Source organism: Arachis ipaensis, chromosome B3, assembly GCF_059453495.1.
Source record: "Arachis ipaensis isolate K30076 ecotype BB chromosome B3, ASM5945349v1, whole genome shotgun sequence".
In the NCBI taxonomy this organism is placed as follows: domain Eukaryota; kingdom Viridiplantae; phylum Streptophyta; class Magnoliopsida; order Fabales; family Fabaceae; genus Arachis; species Arachis ipaensis.
Window position 1 is genome coordinate 19874259 of NC_142438.1, and position 23586 is coordinate 19897844.

Genomic DNA, 23586 nt, shown 5'->3' on the forward strand with positions numbered 1-23586 from the left:
GTTGTTAATTGGGCCACAAAGGGTTGTGTCATTGAGAAAACTTTGTAGTTTGTACTCAATTATTTTGTAGCAGATTTAATGTATATTTTGTTTATTAATGAGGTTATCTAACATGGAACATAAAGCCATGCGTTGAAGTTATTAATTAAAAAAAATTATAAGAGAATATAAAATTAAAATTTTAATATATTTATTGTGTTTATTAAAATCAAAACTTTTATTATTAGTAATTTTAACATGTGTTTTAATTTAAAGTACATAATAGTTAAATTCTGTTTATAATTTTTTATTCATAATACTTAAAAATTATATAATAATTTAAGAATATATTATTATAAATATTTTTGAAACACATTAAATGTGATTTAAACATAAACATATTTGTTTATGTGAAGATCAATAACACTATCAAAGTGGAATTGGTAAATGGTAAGTGATATATGAATTGAACGGCTCTTAATTGGTGCTGGTAGCTAGCTTGTGAGTTGTGATTGTCAAAACAGGTTTCAGATCACGGACAGAGGAGTGTTTATTAGTATGTTCTATTTATTGTCTTTATGTCCTTCTTTGTTTGTTGTTGCGTCCATGGCTACACACTTGGAATTATGCAAATGGCACTAATCACGTGTCTGGATTTATGGTTACGGGTCATTATTCCAGTGAAGCAAGACTTAGATTGATAACTCACCAATTTAAAAGTGTTAGATATTTTTTTTTTTTTTTGTCAAACTTCTTCAGAATTACGGTATTACTATTAGACCGTTTATAAAAAATATATGTGAAGTATAAATACTCAAATCTTTTTATAAGATGCTGAGAGGTTTAGAAGTTTAACAACTTCATTTTAAAAACCTATCCAATTTTTGAGATCTAGTTTAAAGATATTTTATTATAAGTATAAATTGTTCTAAAAGTTACAAAAAAGTAAGAATCTATAAATAGATATACAATATATGTCTTATTAGTTCCACAATATAGATCAGATTGAATTTTAATGATTAATAAATTCTAATAAAATTTAATAATTTCATTCATTATTATATAACGCTGGTTCAAGTTAACTAAATAATTCTTCATTAAGTACTAATATATGTAAATTATGTAAAATCTGAATTTGAGAAAGAATAAAATAACCTCAGAAACTAAATATGAGTAAATAAATCACCTCGTGCTTAAGTGATAATTAACATAAGAAGCAACGTTTGTATTCCATGTGCAAATAGCTCAAAGGCACAGAGTGTTTACTCAAAATAAAACTTGAGTTTTGATACCAATATTTTAGATTTTGTGATTTGTAATTATTAATTAGTTATTATTAGTATTTTTAATGGTGTGAGATTTATTTAATGGTATAAGATTACTCATTTTTCTTTTACTAGTTAAGTACTAGTCAAATTTTAATAAAAATATTATTTTCTAAATTTTTTCTTTTTTTAGAATAATGAACATGCCTAATAAGTTAAACCTTTTTGAAGTAATTATTTTCTCACCTAATACAAGTGCAATACAAAGCTACTTTAAAAGAAGGAAAAGTATTTGATGAAGTTGTCTAAAATAGTTCCATCAAATGAAACTGTCAAAAATATTTTAAAAAAATGTCCCAATTCATTTATCTGTATTTATTAATGAGTAATAATATTTTTGAAAACTGCATATGGGCTCCACCGCGTCCTTAACTCATGGAATCCTTCCGCCTTCGCCGACTCCTCCAACTTCCCTACTTGGGAGGGTGTGGTTCGCAACGAAGTCTCTAAAAACGTAACTGCCATCATCCTCGACCGCCTCTGCCTTGGCTGCGAGTTCAAGTTTCATACTCTTATTGACCTCAAGATGCTCCGCAACTTTAGCCTCTCTGGTAACCAACTCATCGGACGCCTATCTCCCTCCCTCTTCACCCACCACCTCGATCTCTCACACAACACCTTCTATAGCCTCATCATGCACGGATCAATGACCACTACAAGAAACATCGTTAAAATCGACGGCCAAATCGATGGTTAAGCCGTCGATAATATTAAATTTCGACGACAAAATGGACGGCGAAGGTGGTTGCTATTAAGCTTGTCGGTTTTTCAAAATTCTAATAAAATCGACGGCTTGTCTTGCTGTCGATAATAATGTAATAAAATCGACAGCGTTTTTGTCTATAATATGAGTTTGAAAATTCTACATTCTTACTAAAATCGACAACGTTGCTATCGATATTATTATATAAAAATCGACGCCATTTTTTTCGCTATTTGATTCAGTTAAATCGACAATAGTTTCGTCTATAATATGCTTAATAAAATCGACAACATTGCTGTCGATATTTGATTCAATAAAATCAACAACAGTTTCGTCTATGATATGCTTAATAAAATCGACAATATTGCCGTCGATATTTGATTCAATAAAATCGACACAGTTGCCGTCGATTTATTAATTTGGATACCGACAAATTCTTTGTCTATATTTTGAATTTAAAAAGCGATAACTTTTCTGTCGATTTTAATAGTTATATGTTTTAATTTTTTTTATTTGAAAAATAGTAAACAATTAATACAAATAAACTTTTAAATATATAAATAAAATTTATATAGAATATTAGATAACAAGACAAATAAACTTTTAAATAAAAATAAAATTTATACTAAATATTAGATAATGAGTTTACAAACTTATTAAAATAATAAATAATCCTCTAACATAAAGACTCAAGATAAGATAAATAATTAAACATAAACTTATATTCGTTTAAATTGCAATCCACTAATAATACAAAATATTTAAAATAAAGTAATTAAATAACCTAACCGAGTACTTCCAATCCATAATCTCTTCCAAATCCACTCATCATGTAGCCTCCAAAAGGCAATCAACATCAAAGGCAAAGAAGCAATTGATCCAAACAATGCCTGCTCGGATGGACCTTGACACTGTGTTTGCAATATCCATGTTCTTTGTCACAATCCCCGACGCTAGCCCATATTTGCTGATATTTGCCTTCTCAATTCCTTCCTCAATGCTCCTGTTTTTAGTATAATATTAAAAGGTTTAAAGTTCGATTCTTATTAACATGAAAGCATTCATCTGTTTTTATCTAACAGCTTAAACTTTTACGAGAATGATTTTCTAACAAGTTAGGTGAACTTGTGAATATACTAATAAAAGAGTCATCGAGATAAAAGAGAATAGAGATAAGAATTTGCTTTGGAACATTGAGGGTGAAAAAGAATACTAGATGTACTTAGTACTTGAACTTAGAAAGCACCATGACAGGTCCAAATATCTCATCTTGTGATATTAGCATGTCTTCCTAAAATGGATAGTGTGAAGCAATTACGAATATTAATAAAGAAGGCCAGTTTTCATGTTTCTTGAAGAGTTGAAAATGCACCTTAACATTAGAAAAAATTGTAGGCTCAATGTAGTAGCCCTTGTTTCCAAATCTTTTCCCCCCCAGTTCTATCCTTCTTTCTTTCCAAGCTTAATATAGGACAGAATTTTCTCAAATTGTACATTACTAGTCTGCAGTTTAAAATAATAAAAAAAATCATATATAGAGAAGAGTTATTATTATCTAAAGACTTATTCTTAAATTATAATGTAAACATAATTATGTTACTTATGGTCCTTGCTGAACTTTAGGGTCAAATGGATCCCCTACTACCATGTTTTTGCCTTCTCCACAACCTTCTTCTCAAATTCATCATAAATTCCTTCTTGAACATAAACTCTAAAAAATGCAACACATATTTCTCCCTGAAAATTATAAACAGTTACTAGGGACGACCGAGATACCTTGAAAAACAAGAAAAAGGATTTCAGGGTTGACTTGGAATGAAAGAAATGAAACCTTGTTGTGTAGGGTACCAAAGAGAGCAAGGTCAACAGCTTTGTCAACATCAGCATCATCAAAGATCAAGACTGGGGACTTGCCACCTAATTCAAGTGAAACTGATTTCAAATTGCTCATGGTTGCCGCCATCATTACCTTCCGGCCAGTCTCCGTCGAACCAGTAAAACTGACCTATAACATAACATAATCAAATCAAACCTTAGTAGAGCCATAGATGGATAATTTGAATACGAAATTATCGCATCCACGTCCATATTAGGTAGTTGATTGAAGCATATAATGAAATAAGCTTCCTTTGTGTTTTTGCACTGGATACTTTCCCTTTATGCATAATAAATGACACAACAAACAACAGAGTCATATGAAAATGATTTTTCAAACACACTTCTCTTCTTCTTCTTCATTCTGTTATCCAATTAGCTAGAAATATAATGGATACTCTTCCAAAAAAGGGGCTAACTTAATTTAAGAATCTAAGAACATAGTTGGTATTATTCAACAATCAGAAAAGGGGCTAACTTAATTTAAGATGCAAAAAGATACTCCTCAAAATAGCCATGGTTTTCTTCGGAACCAAAGCAGCAAGTATATCAAAAATTCAAAATCACTTCCGAAAACAACAACAACAACAACAACAACAACAGATGAAATGAAAGAAAAAGAAAGGGAAGGAATGGCGCCAACCTTGCGAATGGAATCCAGGGAATGAAAGTGGCGGGATTAGAACAGAACTAGAAATGCTGAGATCATAGCCTAGATGCTGCCAGTACATTCAACATAACGATCCACTCCTCCATTGGTCATTTTAGCAATTATCTGTTGAGCAATATTAACATCTTAGTCTTTCTTCCCTGAAAATATAAATAATTATGCAGAAAAACTTAGAATGAACTAACCTCTTGTATAGGTTTGTTATGATCTTTCGGGTTCACAAATTCATTAACCCCAAACTTCTTAGCTGCCAACAATAGTAAATGAGAAAATACCATCAATAAGTGAATACAATTTGTAGATTTAGGAAACTTGCTCAACTTATTCTATACTGAATCATCTACTATATTTGATTCAAAAATAACTGCATTATGCCTAGTTCTTTTTAGAACCCATAAAAGTAGAATCAGAATTGCTTCTCTTGTTTCCCACTAATCTGTTGCTTATCTCGATGCCAGAAAAATCACTTCGTGGACCATAGTATGAAACCCCTTCAAGATCCTACCCGTTTTTCTATCAAACTGATGAGGGAAAATACATTACATTTGTAGAAACAATAACCATTAAAATATTTCTTTAAGTAAGCAAGCACATCTACTCAATAGTAATGTTTTATAGTTTTCACTATAATTGACAAGACAGAAGTCACAACCATAGTTTCACTCTAATTGCTATTCAAAATGATTGATTAAATTCAGCACTCTAAGTTGCAAAATGAAAACAGTGGCCACTCATTAAGATTATTAGCAAAAACCCAATTTAAAATAACAAATGCAAAAAAATGAAAAAGAGAATCAAGCCACTTCAAAAGAAAATTGATGTTCTCTTCACGGATGCTGTTGAGAGGTTGCTTTATTATATTATTTAGTATATATTTATAACAATAACTTAATGCGGCAAAATTTAATAATTATTATATGCATGCTTTTATATCAGATGGGATGTAAATACCATTAACAATCTTCCAGACTACATGATATTTTGCTTCCTAACGCTTTATAACACTATCAATGAAATGGCTTTTGATATCTTCATAGATCATGCAGTCAAGTGCCTTCCCCATCTCAAAAAAGCTGTATGTACTATACTTTTCCTAAGTTTAATCAAGTCTTATTAACTCTTAATTAGATTCCTAATAAATTAATGTTTTCACTATTTATCTACACAATTATTATGAGGATTCATAAATTGATTGATATGTCTATACTATGATATCAGTGGTGTGATTTGTGCAAATCGTTTCTGCAAGAAGCAAAATAGTCCAACAACAAAGTTGTACCAGCCACCAGGATTCAAGGAGTACTTAGAAAATGGTTCAGTCTCATGCTCAAGCGGGATTTTTCTTACTCACTCCTTCTTCTTACTCAATCAAGAAATAACAGAGCCAGCACTTCATTCGTTAACTAACTATAGTGGATGAGAATTGATGCATAGAAATAGATCACAAGTAACAAAACAATGCTCTTCAAAAGATTTTTTTTTTTCAAAAAAAAAAAATTCATAATGCACTTATGATGAAAAGAAGTTTTTCTTAAATTATTTATTTGAGACAAACAGCAAGCCAAATTAGAACAAAAACAAAATCCAAATCAGAACAAAAGCAAAATCCTTAACCAAAAATCAGTACAAAAGAAGAGTATAAAATAAGTACCAAAATCATTTAAATTAAGCAGAGAAAGAATATTAGCAGAGAAATAATATATTAAGAATTATTCATGAAGCAGCAAATTATGACCAGGATATGTATGACTGGAAGCAATGACCTTCCACTTCCTTGACATTAACATCACACCAGTCTTAGCTCTTAAAATAAAATGGAACCAGAATAAACATGACTAGAATTTCTAGATTTAGAAAACAGGATATTACAATTAGGTCATAGTTTACACCTGAAATAGGGAATTTTCAAATGAAACTGAAGTTGGCTTTGAAAAGAGTTCAGTAACAGTGAGAAAACGATATCTGGTTCTTGTGAGCTCGATTGAGTGAGAGCATAGAAGGACCAAAGTAGGAGCAGTGACGGCGGCAACAGAGAGAAGGAGCGACGGCGGCACGGCAGCAACGGAGTGACAGGCGGCGCCAGCAAGAGGAGCCACAGTGGCGGCACGAGCAAACGGAGTGACGGCGGCACAATCGTGAAGTGGGCTGAAATTGTGTTTTTGAATACAGAAAAGAAAAGAAAAGGATAAAATTGTGTTTCTGAACTTGGAGCGGGAAGTGGGCACGGGCTGGTGTTTTTAGCAATAAAAATCGCGGTGTGTATGTCGATTTTATTTTGAAAAAAAGCAACTCTTTAGCGTCTATTTTATACATTGAATCCATAGCATTTATTTGATTTTAAAAAGCAATCTGGACCGTTCAAATTTATCGACGAAAACATTGTCGATATTTTAAATATAAAAATAGACGCCATGTCTGTCGATTTCAATATAAAAGTATTTTCATCCCCCGCTTCGTCGACAATATGATGGTAGTTAAAAGAGATTTAATGCATCATCAAAAAATCGATGACCAGGCTGTCGATTTTATTATTTTATTTTTAATTATTTTTTTTAAAATATTGACAGCAAGCCGTCGAAAAATATCGATGGAAGAGATAGCCGTCTATTTTTTTGCGTCGATAAATACGTTTTTTCTTGTAGTGGACCTATGGGGCCTCGTCCATGTCAACCTCTCCCTTAACCGCTTTAAGGATGGCTTCCCCAGCGCCCTCCAAAACCTCTGCAACTCAGGGTCCTCCATTTACCCTCCATTGAACGCTGGGATGACGTAACTAACTTTTTTGCTATCGTTCACTATGCAGAACATGTTGATTTGAGTGCAAACTAATTTTACAACAGCATCTCCTTTTTCACCGAGAATTCTCTTCTATTGCCAACACCCTGCGTTTCTTGAACCTCAGCAATAATGGACTTTTTTTCGGTAGAGAATACCATTAGCTATTTTAGAATTTATAACTGATGGATTTGGGGATAACTCCATCACAGAAAAGCTTTCCTCTTTTGGACCGTTGTTAGGTGCAGATTGTAGACCACCCTCTTTTGGAATTTAAAATTAATTTTCAAAAGTTGGTGATTATTAATAAATATAAGAAAGTGAATTGGTACAATCTTAATTATCTTTTATAGTTCCATCAAATGGAACTCTCATATGCAACTCCATCAAATACTTTACCTTAAAAGAAAATAAGCACATAAAAGCAATATATATATATATATATAAAAGAACAAAGAGACAGAGACAAAAGATGAATTTTTTCGGAATCTTTAATGCTCTCTAAATTATTGATGCGGAGTTGTAGACACATTTCAGACACGATACGATACTTGTTCGACATGCGTGATTGTTGTATCCAATCGTATCTTAATAAAAAATAAAAAATTTTTCTTCGAACACGTTAAATATCATCACGTGTCAGCGTGTCCAATTTTAATTTTAACATATATTATTGAAATAAATTTAGAAATAGTATATATTATTATTTATCAAAATAAAAAACATTTTAAATACTTTATATAATTAAAATAAAATATTAAAATAAGGATAAAGTATACTTTTTATCCTTGAAGTTTGACAAAAATTTCAAAAATACCATTAAATTTTATTTTGTTTCAATTTTGTCCCAAAAGATTTCGATTGGCATAAAATATACCTCAACGGCTAAATTTTCAAAAAATTTAAGACCAATCTAACAATAATGCATGAAAATTATGCTTGATTTGCTTGTATTGAGGGTTATTTTTATGAAATTATTGTTGAATTGATCTTAAATTTTTTGAAAAATTAGCCGTTAGGGGTATATTTAATGCAAATAAAAAACTTTTAGGACAAAATTAAAACAAAATAAAACTTATGGGTATTTTTAAAAGTTTTGTCAAACTTTAAGGACAAAAAATATACTTTATCTTTAAAATAATTAAAAATTAATTTATATTTTAATATTAATAAAATATCATTATGATTTATATAAAAAATAATTTATATTTTATATATATGCATGTCCCTGTGTCTTATAAAATTTTAAAATTTGTGTATCATAATATCTCATGTCATATCATTTCCGTATCAATATACATGCATCATACTATATAAGAAACCAATAAACTCTAGATAAAATACAAAGAATTAACGAAACAAAACAAAGAGCTGCAAAAAATATATTTTATTTTATTCTTATTTAATGTAATTTTTATTTCATCAATTTCTTTCTTTGTTTTTAGGTATACTAATGCAAAAAGGCACTAAAAAGCAGCAGCATTAATAGCAACACATTCCACCATTATGCTCTATCTACCAGCTCATTTTGTTATAGTCTATTATCCACTAAAAATTTTATTATTTTTTCAATCAGCTTATTTTTAAAATAGAAATAATTATGGTGTCATGCAATACAATAGACCTGTATCAAGTATTTACATTGTTATAGGTGTCAGCTAAAACACAGACTAAGTTTTGCCCGTATAACATTTTCAAATTTTTTTGCCATTATAAAACCCAACCAAAACGCAAGTTGCATTTATGACTTCTTGTCATTTTTAAAATTTTTTGTCTTTGTTTTTAGTCCAAAATACAGGTTACGGTTATAAAAATAGATTTTTTTAAAATAATAAAACGCAGGTTGCATTTTAAATGAATTAAAAAATATTTTTAAAAGCTGCAAAATGCAGTCTGCGTTTTGTATAAAAAAGAATATTTTAATCGAGAGTCTTGCCTATAAATACGAAATTCAATTCAACCGAAGTTGTATCTCACTTGAGTCACTTCTACTCCCATTCCTCTTTCTTTCATATGTTTTATACTTGTGAGTTTTTTGGCAATTAGTTGTGTCAAAAAATCGGGTTAGATGAGGTTGAGGTTATGGAAGGTATTGCAAATTTGCGAGTGTATTATAACGGTGAGATTATAGCAAACACACACAAAGCACTTTTGTTTGTGAACGTCCATTTTCATTTGCTATTCCATGCATCGTGAGTTTTGTAGAGTTGCAAAATGGTCTTTGTGAGAACATACAAAGTCACATTTCGAAAAGGGTGAGCAATATTTTGTACAGAAATCCTGTACAAGTATTTGGTGGGTTAATACAGTTTCAAATAATGTCCATCACTGACGATGCAAGTATGCAGCAGATGTTCTATATTTATCAACAAACCTTAACTCACGTGCCGATGATAGAGTTGTACGTTGAGTTCGAATAGCATACGGGGATGGATGCAGTTGGCGAGGAGGTCAATGTTGATGAGCTCAGGGATATAGATTGGGAAGAAGATAACAACGACAATGAAGAGGAGTTTGAAGCCAACTATGAAGTCGATGACGAAAATGAGGATGGAGACTTGACAAACAATTTGGCGGTGCAAAATGAAGCAGATGCGATTGTAAGCCAGCACCCCTTTGGTGTCCCGTCTTTTATGCGAACTCTGGATCTCGAAGCCATGCATGTCCCGGAATTTTCTGAGTATGCGAATATGGTTATGTTATGGTTTTTAATTAAAGTTACTATTACCATTTAGTTTATTTGCCGTGTCCGAATAACGGTGGTTCGCATGTCGTAGGTGAAGGCAATGTTGCGGCAGAAGATAGTGAGTTTAGTGTCGGAATGGAATTTGGTTATAGAGGGTCGGTGATATTTGCAATCAAAAGTTACACTATCTCTAGAGGAGTTGATTACACTGTGTATGAGTCTGAACCACAGACATTCTATGCGAAGTGCAAGGGTTATGGTAAAGGGTGAGATTGGCTTATCCGAGCTAGCTTGATTCGAAAGAAAGGTAATTGGGAGATCAGGAGATACAATGAAAAATACACGTGCATCATGGGAACGATTTCACAAGATCATGCCAAGTTGGACTCAGACACAATTACAGATGCTAATAGGCCATTGGTTAAAGCAGATCCGTCGATAAAAGTAAAGTCTATTATTGTAGAAGTTCAGTCTAGGTTCAACTACACTGTAAGGTACCGCAAGGAAAGTTTCTTACCAGATTCTGCCAGTATGGTTGAAAGCAATGACTGCGAAAATGTTAAGGTCTTGTGTTCAAATAAAAACGCTCCCATTTACTGTGAGAGTGAGGAGGTTCAAGGTGTAAGAGTTCTCCATCGCGTTTTTTAGAGTTTCTATCCGTGTATTGTAGCATTCAGACACTGCAAGCCATTGGTGCAGGCTGATGACACACACCCGTACGGAAAATATAAAGGTACACTTCTAGTTGCGGTTGCACAAGATGGGACTAAAACATTGTGCCTATTGCATTTGTGATAGTCGAGGGTGAGACGGCAAACGTGTGGGAGATTTTCCTAACCAATTTGCAAAGATATGTTGTTACCATTGATGGCATGGGCATTATTTCTGACTGCCATAACTCCAACGATGCAGCAATAGCTCGTATTAACGGTGCATGGTCACCACCAAGAGCGTGGCACATGTTCTGTATCAGGCACATTGGGTCCAACTTCTTAAGGAGGTTCAAGACTCCGTATTTGCATAAACTCGTGGTTAACACAGGTATTTGAATTCGCTGGTATGGTCTTATTCATAGTAATTTTGTGGCATCTGCTTATGATTGCATGGTTTGCTCAACAGGCTATCCTAGAATGGAATAGGAGTATAATAAAACTATCAAAGGCTTAAAGAGCGGGGTGAGACATATACTCAATCGTGCGATGAGATCGGTGTTCAGAGATGGGCGTTAACATTCGATGGGGTCATCGTTGGGAACATATGACGACAAACTTGGTAGAGTGCATAAATTCTATCCTGAAGGGTGCACGCAACCTTCCTGTGACTGCCAATCTGCCATTTTTAGGTCTACTTTCTATCGACTAAACAAATTGTTTACTCGAAAGAGCACCGAGGCTCATGAGCGTGTCTGCAACGGATTCACGTATTCAGAATGAGTGGGGAATAGGCGTCAGAAACAGTATACGCTCCCACGCCCAAACAAAAAGTAGAACGAGTGGCCCATCCATCTCTTTACAGTTGTATCGTGATGCACGACACAACGATCTATATAGATGTGCAGACCGGCTGGCCCCAACTGTATAGTGAAATCCGGTGGAAATCACGAAGTAGAGGAAAAAACTTCGACTTCAATGAAGTGGTATACTTATCTAGAAACACAACCATTCCTAGCACGCAGAAAATATGAGCCCGGACGTACCACGCAATGGACTCCTACGTGTCACAGGTTTGGTGTCTCTGCACCGCCGGACCCATACAAGATTTACTTTACCCAAGACGTGATCGTGCGGACCGGGCTCTCGACCAAAACAAGTAAAGCAGTTCTCCACAAAAAACTGGTGACTGCTGTCCGTTCTACTTATGACGGGCTCCCCATTAATCGGGAGGCCAAGTATATGTGTCATGTTTTCCAGCGTCATAGTCACTTCGCCGACTAGAAGGTGAAACGTGTGGGTTTTCGATCTCCATCGTTCTACCAAGGCACTCAGTAGTGCAAAATAGTTTCTCATTTCACCTACTCGCAAAACATGTTAAAACCCAACAACTGCTAGTGCCGCTGCAGCTATATCGTTAAACATCTCTGCAGATCAATTTTTTGGGCAACAAATTTCTGATCGCCTACAAAAAAAAATAACAGTTAATAATAATAATTCCTTAAAAACTAGCAACAACAATAAATATCACAATAATAATAATAATAATAATAATAATAATAATAATAATAATAATAATAATAATATTCATAGTTTCTAACAAACGGTATTATAAAAAAATATTATTGTTATCATAAACATTATTACATAAATTTAATAATATACTAATCATAACATTAACTACTCATATATACCAAAATTATTATTATTATTATTATTATTATTATTATTATTATTATTATTATTATTATAAAATAATGATAATTTATTAATAATAATAAATTATTATTGTTATTATAAACAGTATCATAAAAATTATTTGTAGAATACTTTTCATGTTTTTATTAATATATTAATAATAGTAAATTATTATTATTATTATTATTATTATTATTATTATTATTATTATTATAAACAATGTTATAAAAAATTAACAATATATTAATCATAATAATAATTTTTTTCAGAGACTTAATTATAATAATAATTATTCAACAACAATAACAACAACAACAACAACAACAATAATAAAGTCAAAAATAAAATTATCAATTAAAACAAAAATAAATATATTTATTCGTTATAAAATTTAAAAAAAAACACTTACCTATTAAGGATGATCTAGATATTTAATACTATGTTTTTCAAGTAAGGTAAAATTACGAACTATTCTTTTTTTTTTTCTTCACTGAAACTGTAAACCTTCACTATATTCTTCTTCCTCCCACACTTACCCTAAATCCTTTCACCCCTCAATGCACAACCCTCCTGCAATATTTCACTCTAACATACCCTCATAGTATAAGTGAAACTCTTGCTTCTTCCGTTTTGTATTTAAAGACCGGCTTCATCATTTTTCTCAATACGTGTCGTACATACAGCAAAGGAGCCTGTCAATTGCAACCTGCATTTGGGGGAATTCTAAACTAATCAAAATGCTAGTCATGTCTGTATGTAGGGGATAAGGAACACATTTCGAGATGTGGAAGTCCCTACCTGCTAATCGCAGCTTGCGTTTTGTAGCTGCTTGCATGTTTTTACTTTTTCGTTTCACACAATACGTTACTATCAAAACATTTAACGATATTTAACCATCAATTTTACATGAAATTAAGTAATTAACTTTACATTATATTCTCCCTAAGAGAATTTTGATTTCTCCTTAGAAGACTATGGCGCCAAAATCAAATAGTTCCCGCCAAAAAAGCCAAGCATTAAAAAGTAGAACCAAAGGCGAAGATAAATAAAACGCAAAACTGTTGGTTTGCATCCCCACCACCACCACCGCCTTCTGCTTGGGCCATTTCTGCAATGGATGAAGCTCTGATATCGGTGGACCGTTGGGCGAAGGGAAGCCAGGCGTACTTCCTGACCCACCTCCACGCCGATCACACCAAAGGCCTCTCTTCCACGTGGTCCCACGCTCCTCTCTACTGCTCCTCTTTCACCGCTGACCTCATTCCCTTAAAGTTCTCCGACTTCGACCTCTCTCTCCTCCACGTCTTCGAAATCGGCACCTGGCAAACCCTCAACCTCATCTCCCGTTCCTCCGGCGCCCCCACTGCCGTCGAATTCATCGCAATCGATGCCTGTCACTGCCCCGGTAACCATATCTTTCCCGTCTCGCTTCTTTCGCTGTTGCACTCTAACTGTTTGATTTATGTTCTGAGTGAGATCGAACTCTTCCGTTTCTTTTCCATTATCAGAGTAGTTAAGCTCATGTTAGAGAATCTGCAGTTTAGTAGTTAGCTATGAAACATTTTGTATAAATTCACAGACAAGCGAAAGAAATAACGACTTTCACATTCTTAATTTTACTTTGTAACACCTGTTTTACTGTTTGGAATTTGACACGTGAAAATAATTTGTGGATCTTTAAGTTGGTGAAATTGGTTGAGTGCAAAATTTTGTCTAGGGTTATGTTTATAACTCTTTACGGAAGAGTTTCATGTAATGGAGCTCTTCCATGAAAATCCCTATTCCATTTTCACTTCTGAACCAACTATACCCTAGCCGTGAAATTTTCAACGTGGAACATGGAAGGGAACTGGAAATCAGGGCAGCGGACTGGAATTTGTATTGAATGGACCCTTTTTGAAGACTGTTTTAATTCTCGTGTTTGAGGACATTGTATGGGTTTGGTTTGGTTGTTTTGGTTAAGGTTCGGTTATGTTGCTGTTTCGTGGCGAGTTTGGGTGCATGCTGTACACGGGGGATTTTCGATGGGAGGTGGGTTGTGAGAGGGCTGCGAAGGCAAAGGAGATGCTTGCGGGTGCTATCAAGGATGATAAGGTGGATGTGGTTTACCTTGACAACACGTATTGTAATCCTATCTATGATTTTCCAAATCGCCAAGTTGCAGCTCAGCAGGTATGGCAGACTCCACTTCCATGCATAACAATTGAAAATGATAACTAAAATGATATTTGCTGAACACAAAAAAAAAAAAAAAAAATGAAGAGAACTGGAACCAATGAATGATATAAGAGATACTTGAGAAAACCGAAATTGATTAAATGGATGAACATGTTACATATTCTTGGTTATATATGTATACATTTTGGTATCGGTTATTTCAATGGTCGGAAATAATGTGAAAATGATGTTCAGGATTACATAGGTCAGACAAGTGTTGCTCATAATAGATTTCAGTGAAATTCATGCATAGTTGCATACTCTCAAGTTTTTATTGCTGCTCAATATATCTTGGTTGTTATTTGATTTCTTATTTCAGGTTATTGATATCATTACTTCTCATCCTGACCATGATGTTATTATTGGGATTAACACTCTGGGAAAAGAAGATCTTTTGGTTCAAATTTCAGAGGCGCTTAAGATTAAGGTCTCTTCCTCACAGCCATTCTTAGAGCAAGTTTCAATCAATGATTTTACTCGTGTTAGTGCAGTTAGTGTGGCTCTTTCATACACATGGAAGTTGCCGATTTGTGCAGCATTTTATGATTTGTTACAATATGATGTCTCTTGCACCCTTGCTCTGAATATTTATCTACATGTCTACAACCAAAGCATATATGTTAGCAACATGCTTGCTTCTGTTTTTGTTGTATCTATGCAGTATCAATTTATTATGCTTATCTCATACAAAGTTTTTGCAGTTTTTGGTTGCTACAGTTTGGAGTTAGCATTCTATTTTAGTTTCCTCTTGATTGGTTTGGCTTCATTTTCGATTGCAGATTTGGGTGTGGCCAGAGCGAATGTGGACTATGGATCTTCTTGGTTTCTATGATAACTTTACAATCAACACAAGTATTACTAGAGTGAGAGCTGTTCCTCAGTATAGCTTTAATGTTGAAACTTTAGAGGAACTGAACAGAATTAAGTGCCCAACCATAGGTATTATGCCATCAGGTCTTCCATGGGTAAAGAAATCCCCTCCGAAGACCAAGTGTATTTCACGTGCACATTTGACAGCTCGATGTAAGAAAGCAGAATGGAGTGAAGACGACGATGAGTACGAGCCAACAGGGGATATAGGAGGACCTCCCGAGAAGCTTCACAAGTACATATTTACTGTTCCATACTCTGATCATTCAAATTTTGCAGAGATAATGGATTTTGTGAAGCTTATCAGGCCAAAAAACCTGAAGGGCATTGTGTCTTCTTCATCATGTTATATTGAACCTATGTACTACCTCGGTCTACTTTGTCAAGGCAACCGTCCTTCAGAAGTGTTGAATAGCAAGCTTAAAAGGAAAGCTAGAGCTAAAGTAGCTGGGAGCAACAAAAAACCATCAGGTTCTTATAATGCTGAGTTGGTGAGAAAGAGAAGCATGACTTTGAAGGCCAGGCTTAAGCGAATTCGTTTGAGCAAGCATAGTATACTGAGAAAAGTGCGCAAGGGTGCGAAAATTCCGGATATAAGTGCTGATCTAAAGACCGACAGTGATGGAAATCAAGTGGAATAGACGACAAAGGAAATTGGATATGCATGGTCAGTGCCACAGCTGAAGTTAACGGTGCAAGGTATGGTCAACATGCTCCTTGACACAGCTTGGTAAATTTTCGTTGTACATTTTGAAAGGTCTGTCAATAGCAAGTTTATATGATCATCAGTATACGGTTCTCGATGAATCTGTGCACTCCTTTTGGATGTAGCCTTATTCTCTCTAGATGCAAAAGAAATTGTGGTAAAAATGTTAAGATGAGGTTGTCAATTGATTTAATGGACAATGTTATATATAATTTTGAGGTGCTACTGCCTACTGCTACACAAATCTGAAATCACGCATAATGATGAATGAAATATTTGTTAAATAAAACCTGAATACTGTAAACTATTTAAGCGCAACCCTCCTATAAATCTTATCTCTGTCAAGCCGAGTCTTTAGTTTAAGAAATCTGATGAACGCAAAACTATTCTTTAGAAGAGTTGTAAATAGTTATAATTATTAACAACAAAAGTTAAATAGTTATAATCCCCATGTTTTTGTTATGCGTTAGCTTTTATTGTTAATTTGAACTCTTTTTGTGTTCTATTTAATCCTATTTTTTAATTAATGATAAAGTAAAAATTGTTTAAATCATGTACTTATTTTGAAGTGGAGTTTTGATTTGATCAGCTTTGAAAAACAAAAATGGTATTTATTGTGATAAAAATAAAGTGGATGTACATTTATAAATTGGGCGGCTAAACTTCATATATTGAAGGAATTATTTTTAGATATATTTAAAATTAATAAAGGTTGAAAACCAAGGTTTGTCACCTATATAAATAGGAAAAGTCATTATTCTTTTTTTTTCTCTTTTACAAATAAATTGATATATATATTAATAGATATATATAAATCATCTCTATTATATTGAGATAATTATATTAATAAATATTAATATTAAAATTATTTATTTATATTTTTTTATTTTATATCTATTTTATCTTCTTTATTTAGTTTACAACAGTATTGACCACAAGTTGTAGTTGTCATGCTTTGTTGTAAGCAATAAATTAAACCGTTAACAATAATAATAATAATAAATCCAGTGTGTTGTAATAATAATAATAATAAATCCAGTGTGTGCAGGACTCCACGGTTTCGGTGACGGTCAAAGCACGCTGCCTTATCATGATTGTTTTTATGAGAATTTTATTATATTATTTTTAATATTCAAACAATTTTTTTTTTTGTAATTATGTAATTTCTTCGTTCTTTTACTTTCCTTTCAACCTTAACAAAATTTTATCAGGAACTGTCTCATGTAACAGAAAAATGCATAACATCTTTTTCATCATGAACGTAATTTAAATATTTAATCAATATGTCCATAGTCCACACATGAACTCCGCGAGAAATTGAATACCCAGCCAGAAGTGTTGACTTAATGACCAGAGAATGTTCAATTTTCCACACTCGGGACATAATACAAGTCATTGCTCTGACCCATTCAACTCTTCATAGTTCAAACCCTCTAACCATAATAATCTGAAATTAGCGTCTTCTCCATGGTAACTTGTGACATGCCATATTGTTTCAACAACATGATGGAGCCATGCTTCTTGCTTTCTCTTTTCATCATCATATGCTTCTCTTTTCACCCTTACAATTCCCATGCAGCTTTGATTTCAATCACTGCAAACCAATCTCTCAGTGGTGATCAAACACTTGTCTCCAAAGATGAAAATTTTGAATTGGGTTTCTTCAAACCAGGTAACTCCTCTAACTACTACATAGGAATGTGGTACAAAAAAAGAGTCTCTCAAAGAACCTATGTTTGGGTAGCAAATAGAGATAACCCAGTTTCTGATAAAAATTCTGCAAAGTTGACAATATCTAAGGGTAACTTAGTACTCTTGGATCAGTCCCAAAATCAAGTTTGGTCAACAAATTTGAATTCTCCAAACTTAGATTCTTTAGTAGCTGTGCTTCTAGATAATGGGAATCTTATACTGAGTGATAGGCCTAATCCATCAGAATCAAATTCTCTATGGCAAAGTTTTGATCATCCAACAGATACATTCCTTCCTGGAGCCAAACTTAAGCTTGATAACAAAACCAAGAAGCCTCAATATCTCACTTCATGGAAGAGCACCGAAGATCCGGGTACGGGCTTGTACTCTTTGGAACTAGACCCTAAAGGAAGCGAAGCTTACTTGATCCTTTGGAACAAAACTGTAGAATATTGGACTAGTGGACCTTGGAATGGTCAAATTTTCAGCGGGGTGCCTGAAATGAGGTTGAATTACATCTACAATTTCTCCTTCCATGATGAACCTGATGAGGCTTACTTCACTTACACGGTGTATAACTCTTCGATTCTTTCGCGGCTCGTGATGGATGTCTCCGGGCAGATCAAGCAGCTTTCGTGGCTGGACAATACACAGAATTGGAACTTGTTTTGGTCTGAACCAAGGCATCAGTGTGAGGTTTACACCTTCTGCGGCGCGTTTGGGAGTTGTACTGAGAATTCTATGCCTTACTGTAATTGTTTGACAGGCTATGAGCCAAGTAATTCATCTAACTGGAACTTAGAGGATTACTCAAGTGGATGCAAGAGAAGAACAAAGTTCCAATGCGAGACGGCGAATCCTAATGGTGGTGCAAAGGACAGGTTTATGGCATTTCCAAACATGGGATTGCCTTCACCTGCACAACATGTAAGTGCTGGGGATGCAGAGGAATGCGCTTCAACTTGCTTAGAGGACTGTTCTTGCACAGTATATGCATATGGCAATAAAGGTTGTGTAATTTGGAATGGTGACCTCTTGAATTTGCAGCAGCTTTCTCAAGATGATAGTAACGGAGAAACCATGTTTCTCAAGCTTGCAGCATCTGAATTTGATGATCCTAAGAGCAGCAAGAGGAGAACCATTGGTGCTGTTGCAGGTGCTATTGGTGGCATGGTGATTATCCTAGCACTTACTCTATTTTTCTTGGTGAGGAGAAGGAGACAAGTTCAATCAGGAACGTTGGTTGAAGGCTCATTGAAGACATTTGGATACAGAGATTTGCAAATTGCTACAATGAATTTCTCAGATAAATTGGGAGGAGGAAGTTTTGGTTCTGTCTTCAAGGGGACACTGCCAGATTCAAGTGTCATAGCAGTGAAGAAGCTCGAAAACATTAGCCAAAGTGAGAAACAGTTCCGGACAGAAGTGAGCACAATTGGGACAGTCCAGCATATCAATCTGGTTAGGCTCCGCGGATTCTGTTCCGAAGGTACTAGAAAACTTCTAGTCTATGATTACATGCCAAATGGCTCCTTGGATTCAAACTTGTTTCATGAGAAGGGATTCAAGTCCAAGGTGTTGGAATGGAAAGAAAGGTACCAAATTGCTCTTGGGACAGCTAGAGGACTGGCTTATCTCCATGAGAAGTGTAGAGACTGCATCATACACTGCGACGTGAAGCCGGAAAACATTCTTTTAGATGCTGATTTTTGTCCAAAAGTGGCACATTTTGGCCTTGCAAAGCTGGTTGGAAGGGAAGTTGGCCAGGTCCTAACAACCATGAGAGGAACAAGGGGATACCTCGCTCCAGAATGGAATTCTGGGGTGCCTGTAACTGCCAAAGCCGATGTCTATAGTTATGGAATGATGCTGTTCGAGTTTGTGTCCGGTAAGAGGAACTCAGATCCCCCAGAAGATGGACAAGTTAGGTTCTTCCCTACATGGGCGGCAAAAACAGCAAGCGAAGGCGGCAATGTGCTTAGCCTTTTGGATCCAAAGTTGAAGGGAAATGCTAACATCGAAGAGGTCATTCGAGTCATCAAAATCGCTTCTTGGTGTGTCCAAGATGATGAGATTCATAGGCCATCCATGAGTCAGGTAGTTCACATCCTTGATGGTGTGTTAGATGTGGCTTTTCCTCCTGTGCCAATATTCCTACAAGCCTTTCTTGAGAACCAAGAAACTACAGTTTTCTTCATTGAATCAGGCTCTAATCAGAGTTCACATATGAAAAGCTCCACAACCTCCTCTTAGGCCAAGGGAAATGCTATGAAACATGAACTTTTCAGTTGTACTTGTAATATGAATATGAATGTAAACTTTGCCATTAGAATGAATGTTATATCATATATGAATGCCTGTGAATCTCTGATATTTTGCAGTCTCTTTACCATGTATCAATATTTTCTCAATTTTCTTGCCGAAAAATTACTCTCTTCCCTCTCACATAACTTGACTACTATTGGTATCAAAGAACTAAAACAAACATAAGTTGCACCCGGGTCATGGAAAATAGTTTGAAAAGTTTGGTTCCATTTAGCTATTGGAATCGAAGAATTAAATGCAACAGCATTTAAAATACCATCAGACTACGAAAGAATACCAAGTCAAGAAAAAGTTTAGTCATAAGTATTTAATTTTAAATGTATATTTAGAGAAACATTCACTTGCTCATGAGTCATGTGCCAGGAAAATTTATCAGTGGAATAGAATCTAAATCAGCTGATACAATATAATTCACATATCAACTCATTAAGAATCATTTTGAACTTGATATAAGCATAAAGCTCATTTTTCACTTGCTCTAAGATTGTTTCCACTTGTCTATTTTGCAGGTACTTGCATCAAGAAAATTTCTAGCATTCTTGAAAATTTAAAATCTTAGTTATTGCACCTCTCTTGGATTCTTAACTCTATTATACTTCTAACTGTTGTTGTGTTTTATGTTAGTTGCATTAAATTAAAGTTATTATATAATGAAATAATGAATTCTACAAATAAAGTACAAAAATATATATATTCATTTAAGTATCAATTTAACATATTTCTTTTAGTAATTTTCAAACAAAATAGAGTTTTTTTCAAATATTAAACTTTTATTATTATATAAATTTATATAATTTTGCTAGATAAACAATATGGGTACGATGTAAACAATGGGTTGTACTTCAATCTCACTAAAATAAAAAAACATTCTACCCCATTTATCCACCACAAACCTAGCCTCTCACCTTCCACCTTTCTCTCCTTTTACCGCAACCGCTTTGCTCCTCCTTTTCTGTCACGCCATTACCAACACACTTCACTGCCGCTGTCCCACTAACTGATTCTTCTCCCATATGTCGCACCGTGCCTGTCCTCCCTGCAACTGATGCCGCCGCTGCACCTTCTTTAACTATACGTCGCGCCGCCCCTGTTCTCCTTGCAAGCAATGCTGCTGCTGCGCGCCTTCTTCTCCCCTCCGTGACGTCGCACAGTCGCCAAGTCAGAGGCCTTGTTCCGCCACTGCTCCAACATTGCACCTCTCTCCTTGCTTCCACACCCGTTGCATCATGTCTTCGCCATTTCCATAGCATGCTGCTTTGCTTCGTTTATCCAAATGGTATGACCCAAATAAACATCTACATCTTAGTAAAAAAAATCATCTGCATACATAGTAAAATAAACGAGCATGTGCATGCAGAATCAAACAAATTAAGTAAAATACCAATAATATACTCAAATATACATCCACTTTAGAATGAAAAGAACTATCCGCATATATATAGTAAATAAACATTTGACTTAGTTGATAAAAAATAAGCAACAAGATAGCAGCTACGGGAGGCACCGGGCCATAATACAGCAGCGGCGCAATAACACAGGATTACGAAAGAGTGATTGTGACAAAAATAAAAAAATTTTTAAAATTATGATTAAACTTAATTAATTTAAAATTTAATTTTTAAAATTAAAATTAATTTTTTTAACTTATTATTTAAGTTGTTTAGAAAAAACATGATTTCTGTATTTTTTCAAATTATATTGAATAATGCTGTACATTCAAGTCTTTTTATGAATTAAGTCTAACCAAATTAAATAATTAAATTTAGAATAATACTATTTATAACTAATTTTTATTAATATTAGATCAATTTAATTTAACTTGTTAATAAAATCATTTGAATGTGTAATATTATTCATTATATTATACAGTCTAATCTGTTTGATAGCGTTTTAGTCTAGTCTAGTTAGACTATTAACTGGGAAAGACCTTGTAGGAATAGGATGCTACACCAGACACAGGATCTTGTGGGATTATTTATTGAAATAAAACCCAATAAATATTTTATTAAGCAGACTTGCTTTGATTACCAGGTATTTAATCCAACGGAGAGCAATGACGGTGTGAACATAACTACATAAGTACTGTATATTACGTTGGATGAAAAAAATATTATCAATTAAAATACTTAAATTTGTATTTGTATGACGTAACATCTACTTTGTATCGACACCAAAAAAAAAAAAAAACCATCTAATTTGTATTTGAAAACGAAAATGAAATAGGCTGCCATTCCATGTCTCCATCCTTTCCAATTTTTCATTTACCAAGTCTCCTCAAACATAGTTGCATAACCAGAATAAATAAATATATGAAACCTATTAATTGGAAAAAAATTTCATCACTTTTTTTCTTTAGAAATGATATATACTACATTAGTTTTAATATTCAAACAGACAGATGTATAAATTTTATTCGCCTCATTTTATATTCTTGAGAAATTTTTTGTAACTCAACTTTGACATTGAATAATAAACCAAAGAACATTGTACTGCATACATATGTGTTTTGATAATTAATTCTTAAATATAATTTGAATTAATAATCATTTCTAAAAGCTAGTTAAAATAATAAAGTATTTATACGTCTACCTAAGGGTTCTTTTTTATTTTAAAAAATCATCTTTAGTCTTACTTACACCAACTGAATTAGTGGAAGAACCTTTTTTTTTTATATCAACAAATAAATAGTCATTTCCACATTTAAATGAATATTCAAATAAACTTTGTAATTGTAAGAAAGTGACGTTTTACTGACAGTATGCAAACAAATTTGGATAATAAACGAATAGTTGAATAATTATTTGGTAATAAATATTAAGAGAGTCATTTAATCACGTTGTCAACATAAAGATTATTTAATATTTTCATGTTATAAAAACAACACATGGAACTTTAATTAATATATTATTTAATCTTTAGTAATATACTTCAAGTTATGTATAATCTGATATTCTTATGTGTTATATATATTTTTTTACTGCTTAAAATTTTTGGATTAGTCACTGAAAATTTTTTTTTTTTTACTTATGCATAATATTTGAGACAATAATTATCCTTTATTAAAAATTTAAACAATTACTAAAAAAAGATAAAGGCATCTCTATTATTCTTTTTTTCCATTTTCTCTTGCTCATTTAATAATAAAGGATATAATATAAAAAATTAATTAATATTTTTTTAAAATTTAAAAATAACACTTACTTTATGATAAAAACAAAAATAAGAAGAGATAAAATGAATATATATAATATATAAATATTATATATTATGCATAAAGAAGGTTCAAAGTTCAAAATAATCACCACAACATTCACGGCATAAAGTCTGCTAGAAATAAAATGCAATATTTTCTAGGCCAGAAGTGGCAGAATGGTCAATTCCACAAGTGAAGTCTTTGTTGACTTGAAGAGAACAC

The 23586-nt window shown here is 33.5% G+C and overlaps 1 protein-coding gene, 1 long non-coding RNA gene and 1 pseudogene across 6 annotated transcripts; 2 read left to right on the forward strand and 1 right to left on the reverse strand.

Annotated features, from left to right (window-relative positions):
* Nucleotides 1-2608: 2608 nt before the first annotated feature.
* On the reverse strand, nucleotides 2609-6808 carry LOC107629918 (uncharacterized). 4 transcript variants are annotated; one of them, XR_015907161.1, is made up of 6 exons: nucleotides 6442-6808; nucleotides 4738-4799; nucleotides 4526-4657; nucleotides 3839-4012; nucleotides 3380-3744; nucleotides 2609-3010 (listed from the first exon to the last, which is right to left on the reverse strand). It is a non-coding gene; the product is annotated as an uncharacterized LOC107629918 (long non-coding RNA). The 4 variants fall into 4 exon arrangements; XR_015907160.1 differs by having other exon boundaries at nucleotides 3380-3510; nucleotides 3608-4012; XR_015907162.1 differs by lacking the exon at nucleotides 3380-3744.
* Nucleotides 6809-13414: 6606 nt separating this feature from the next.
* Nucleotides 13415-16408, forward strand: LOC107629917 (DNA repair metallo-beta-lactamase family protein). The gene is made up of 4 exons (XM_016332858.3): nucleotides 13415-13766; nucleotides 14325-14533; nucleotides 14898-15005; nucleotides 15358-16408. Exons 1-4 carry the CDS (start codon nucleotides 13475-13477, stop codon nucleotides 16087-16089), a joined length of 1341 nt encoding a protein of 446 aa, XP_016188344.1. The 5' UTR covers nucleotides 13415-13474; the 3' UTR covers nucleotides 16090-16408.
* A 1103-nt stretch (nucleotides 16409-17511) lies between these two features.
* On the forward strand, nucleotides 17512-20210 carry LOC107629916 (G-type lectin S-receptor-like serine/threonine-protein kinase At2g19130 pseudogene; annotated as a pseudogene). The gene has a single exon (XR_015907624.1). The product of XR_015907624.1 is annotated as a G-type lectin S-receptor-like serine/threonine-protein kinase At2g19130 pseudogene (transcript).
* The last annotated feature ends 3376 nt before the right edge of the window (nucleotides 20211-23586 follow it).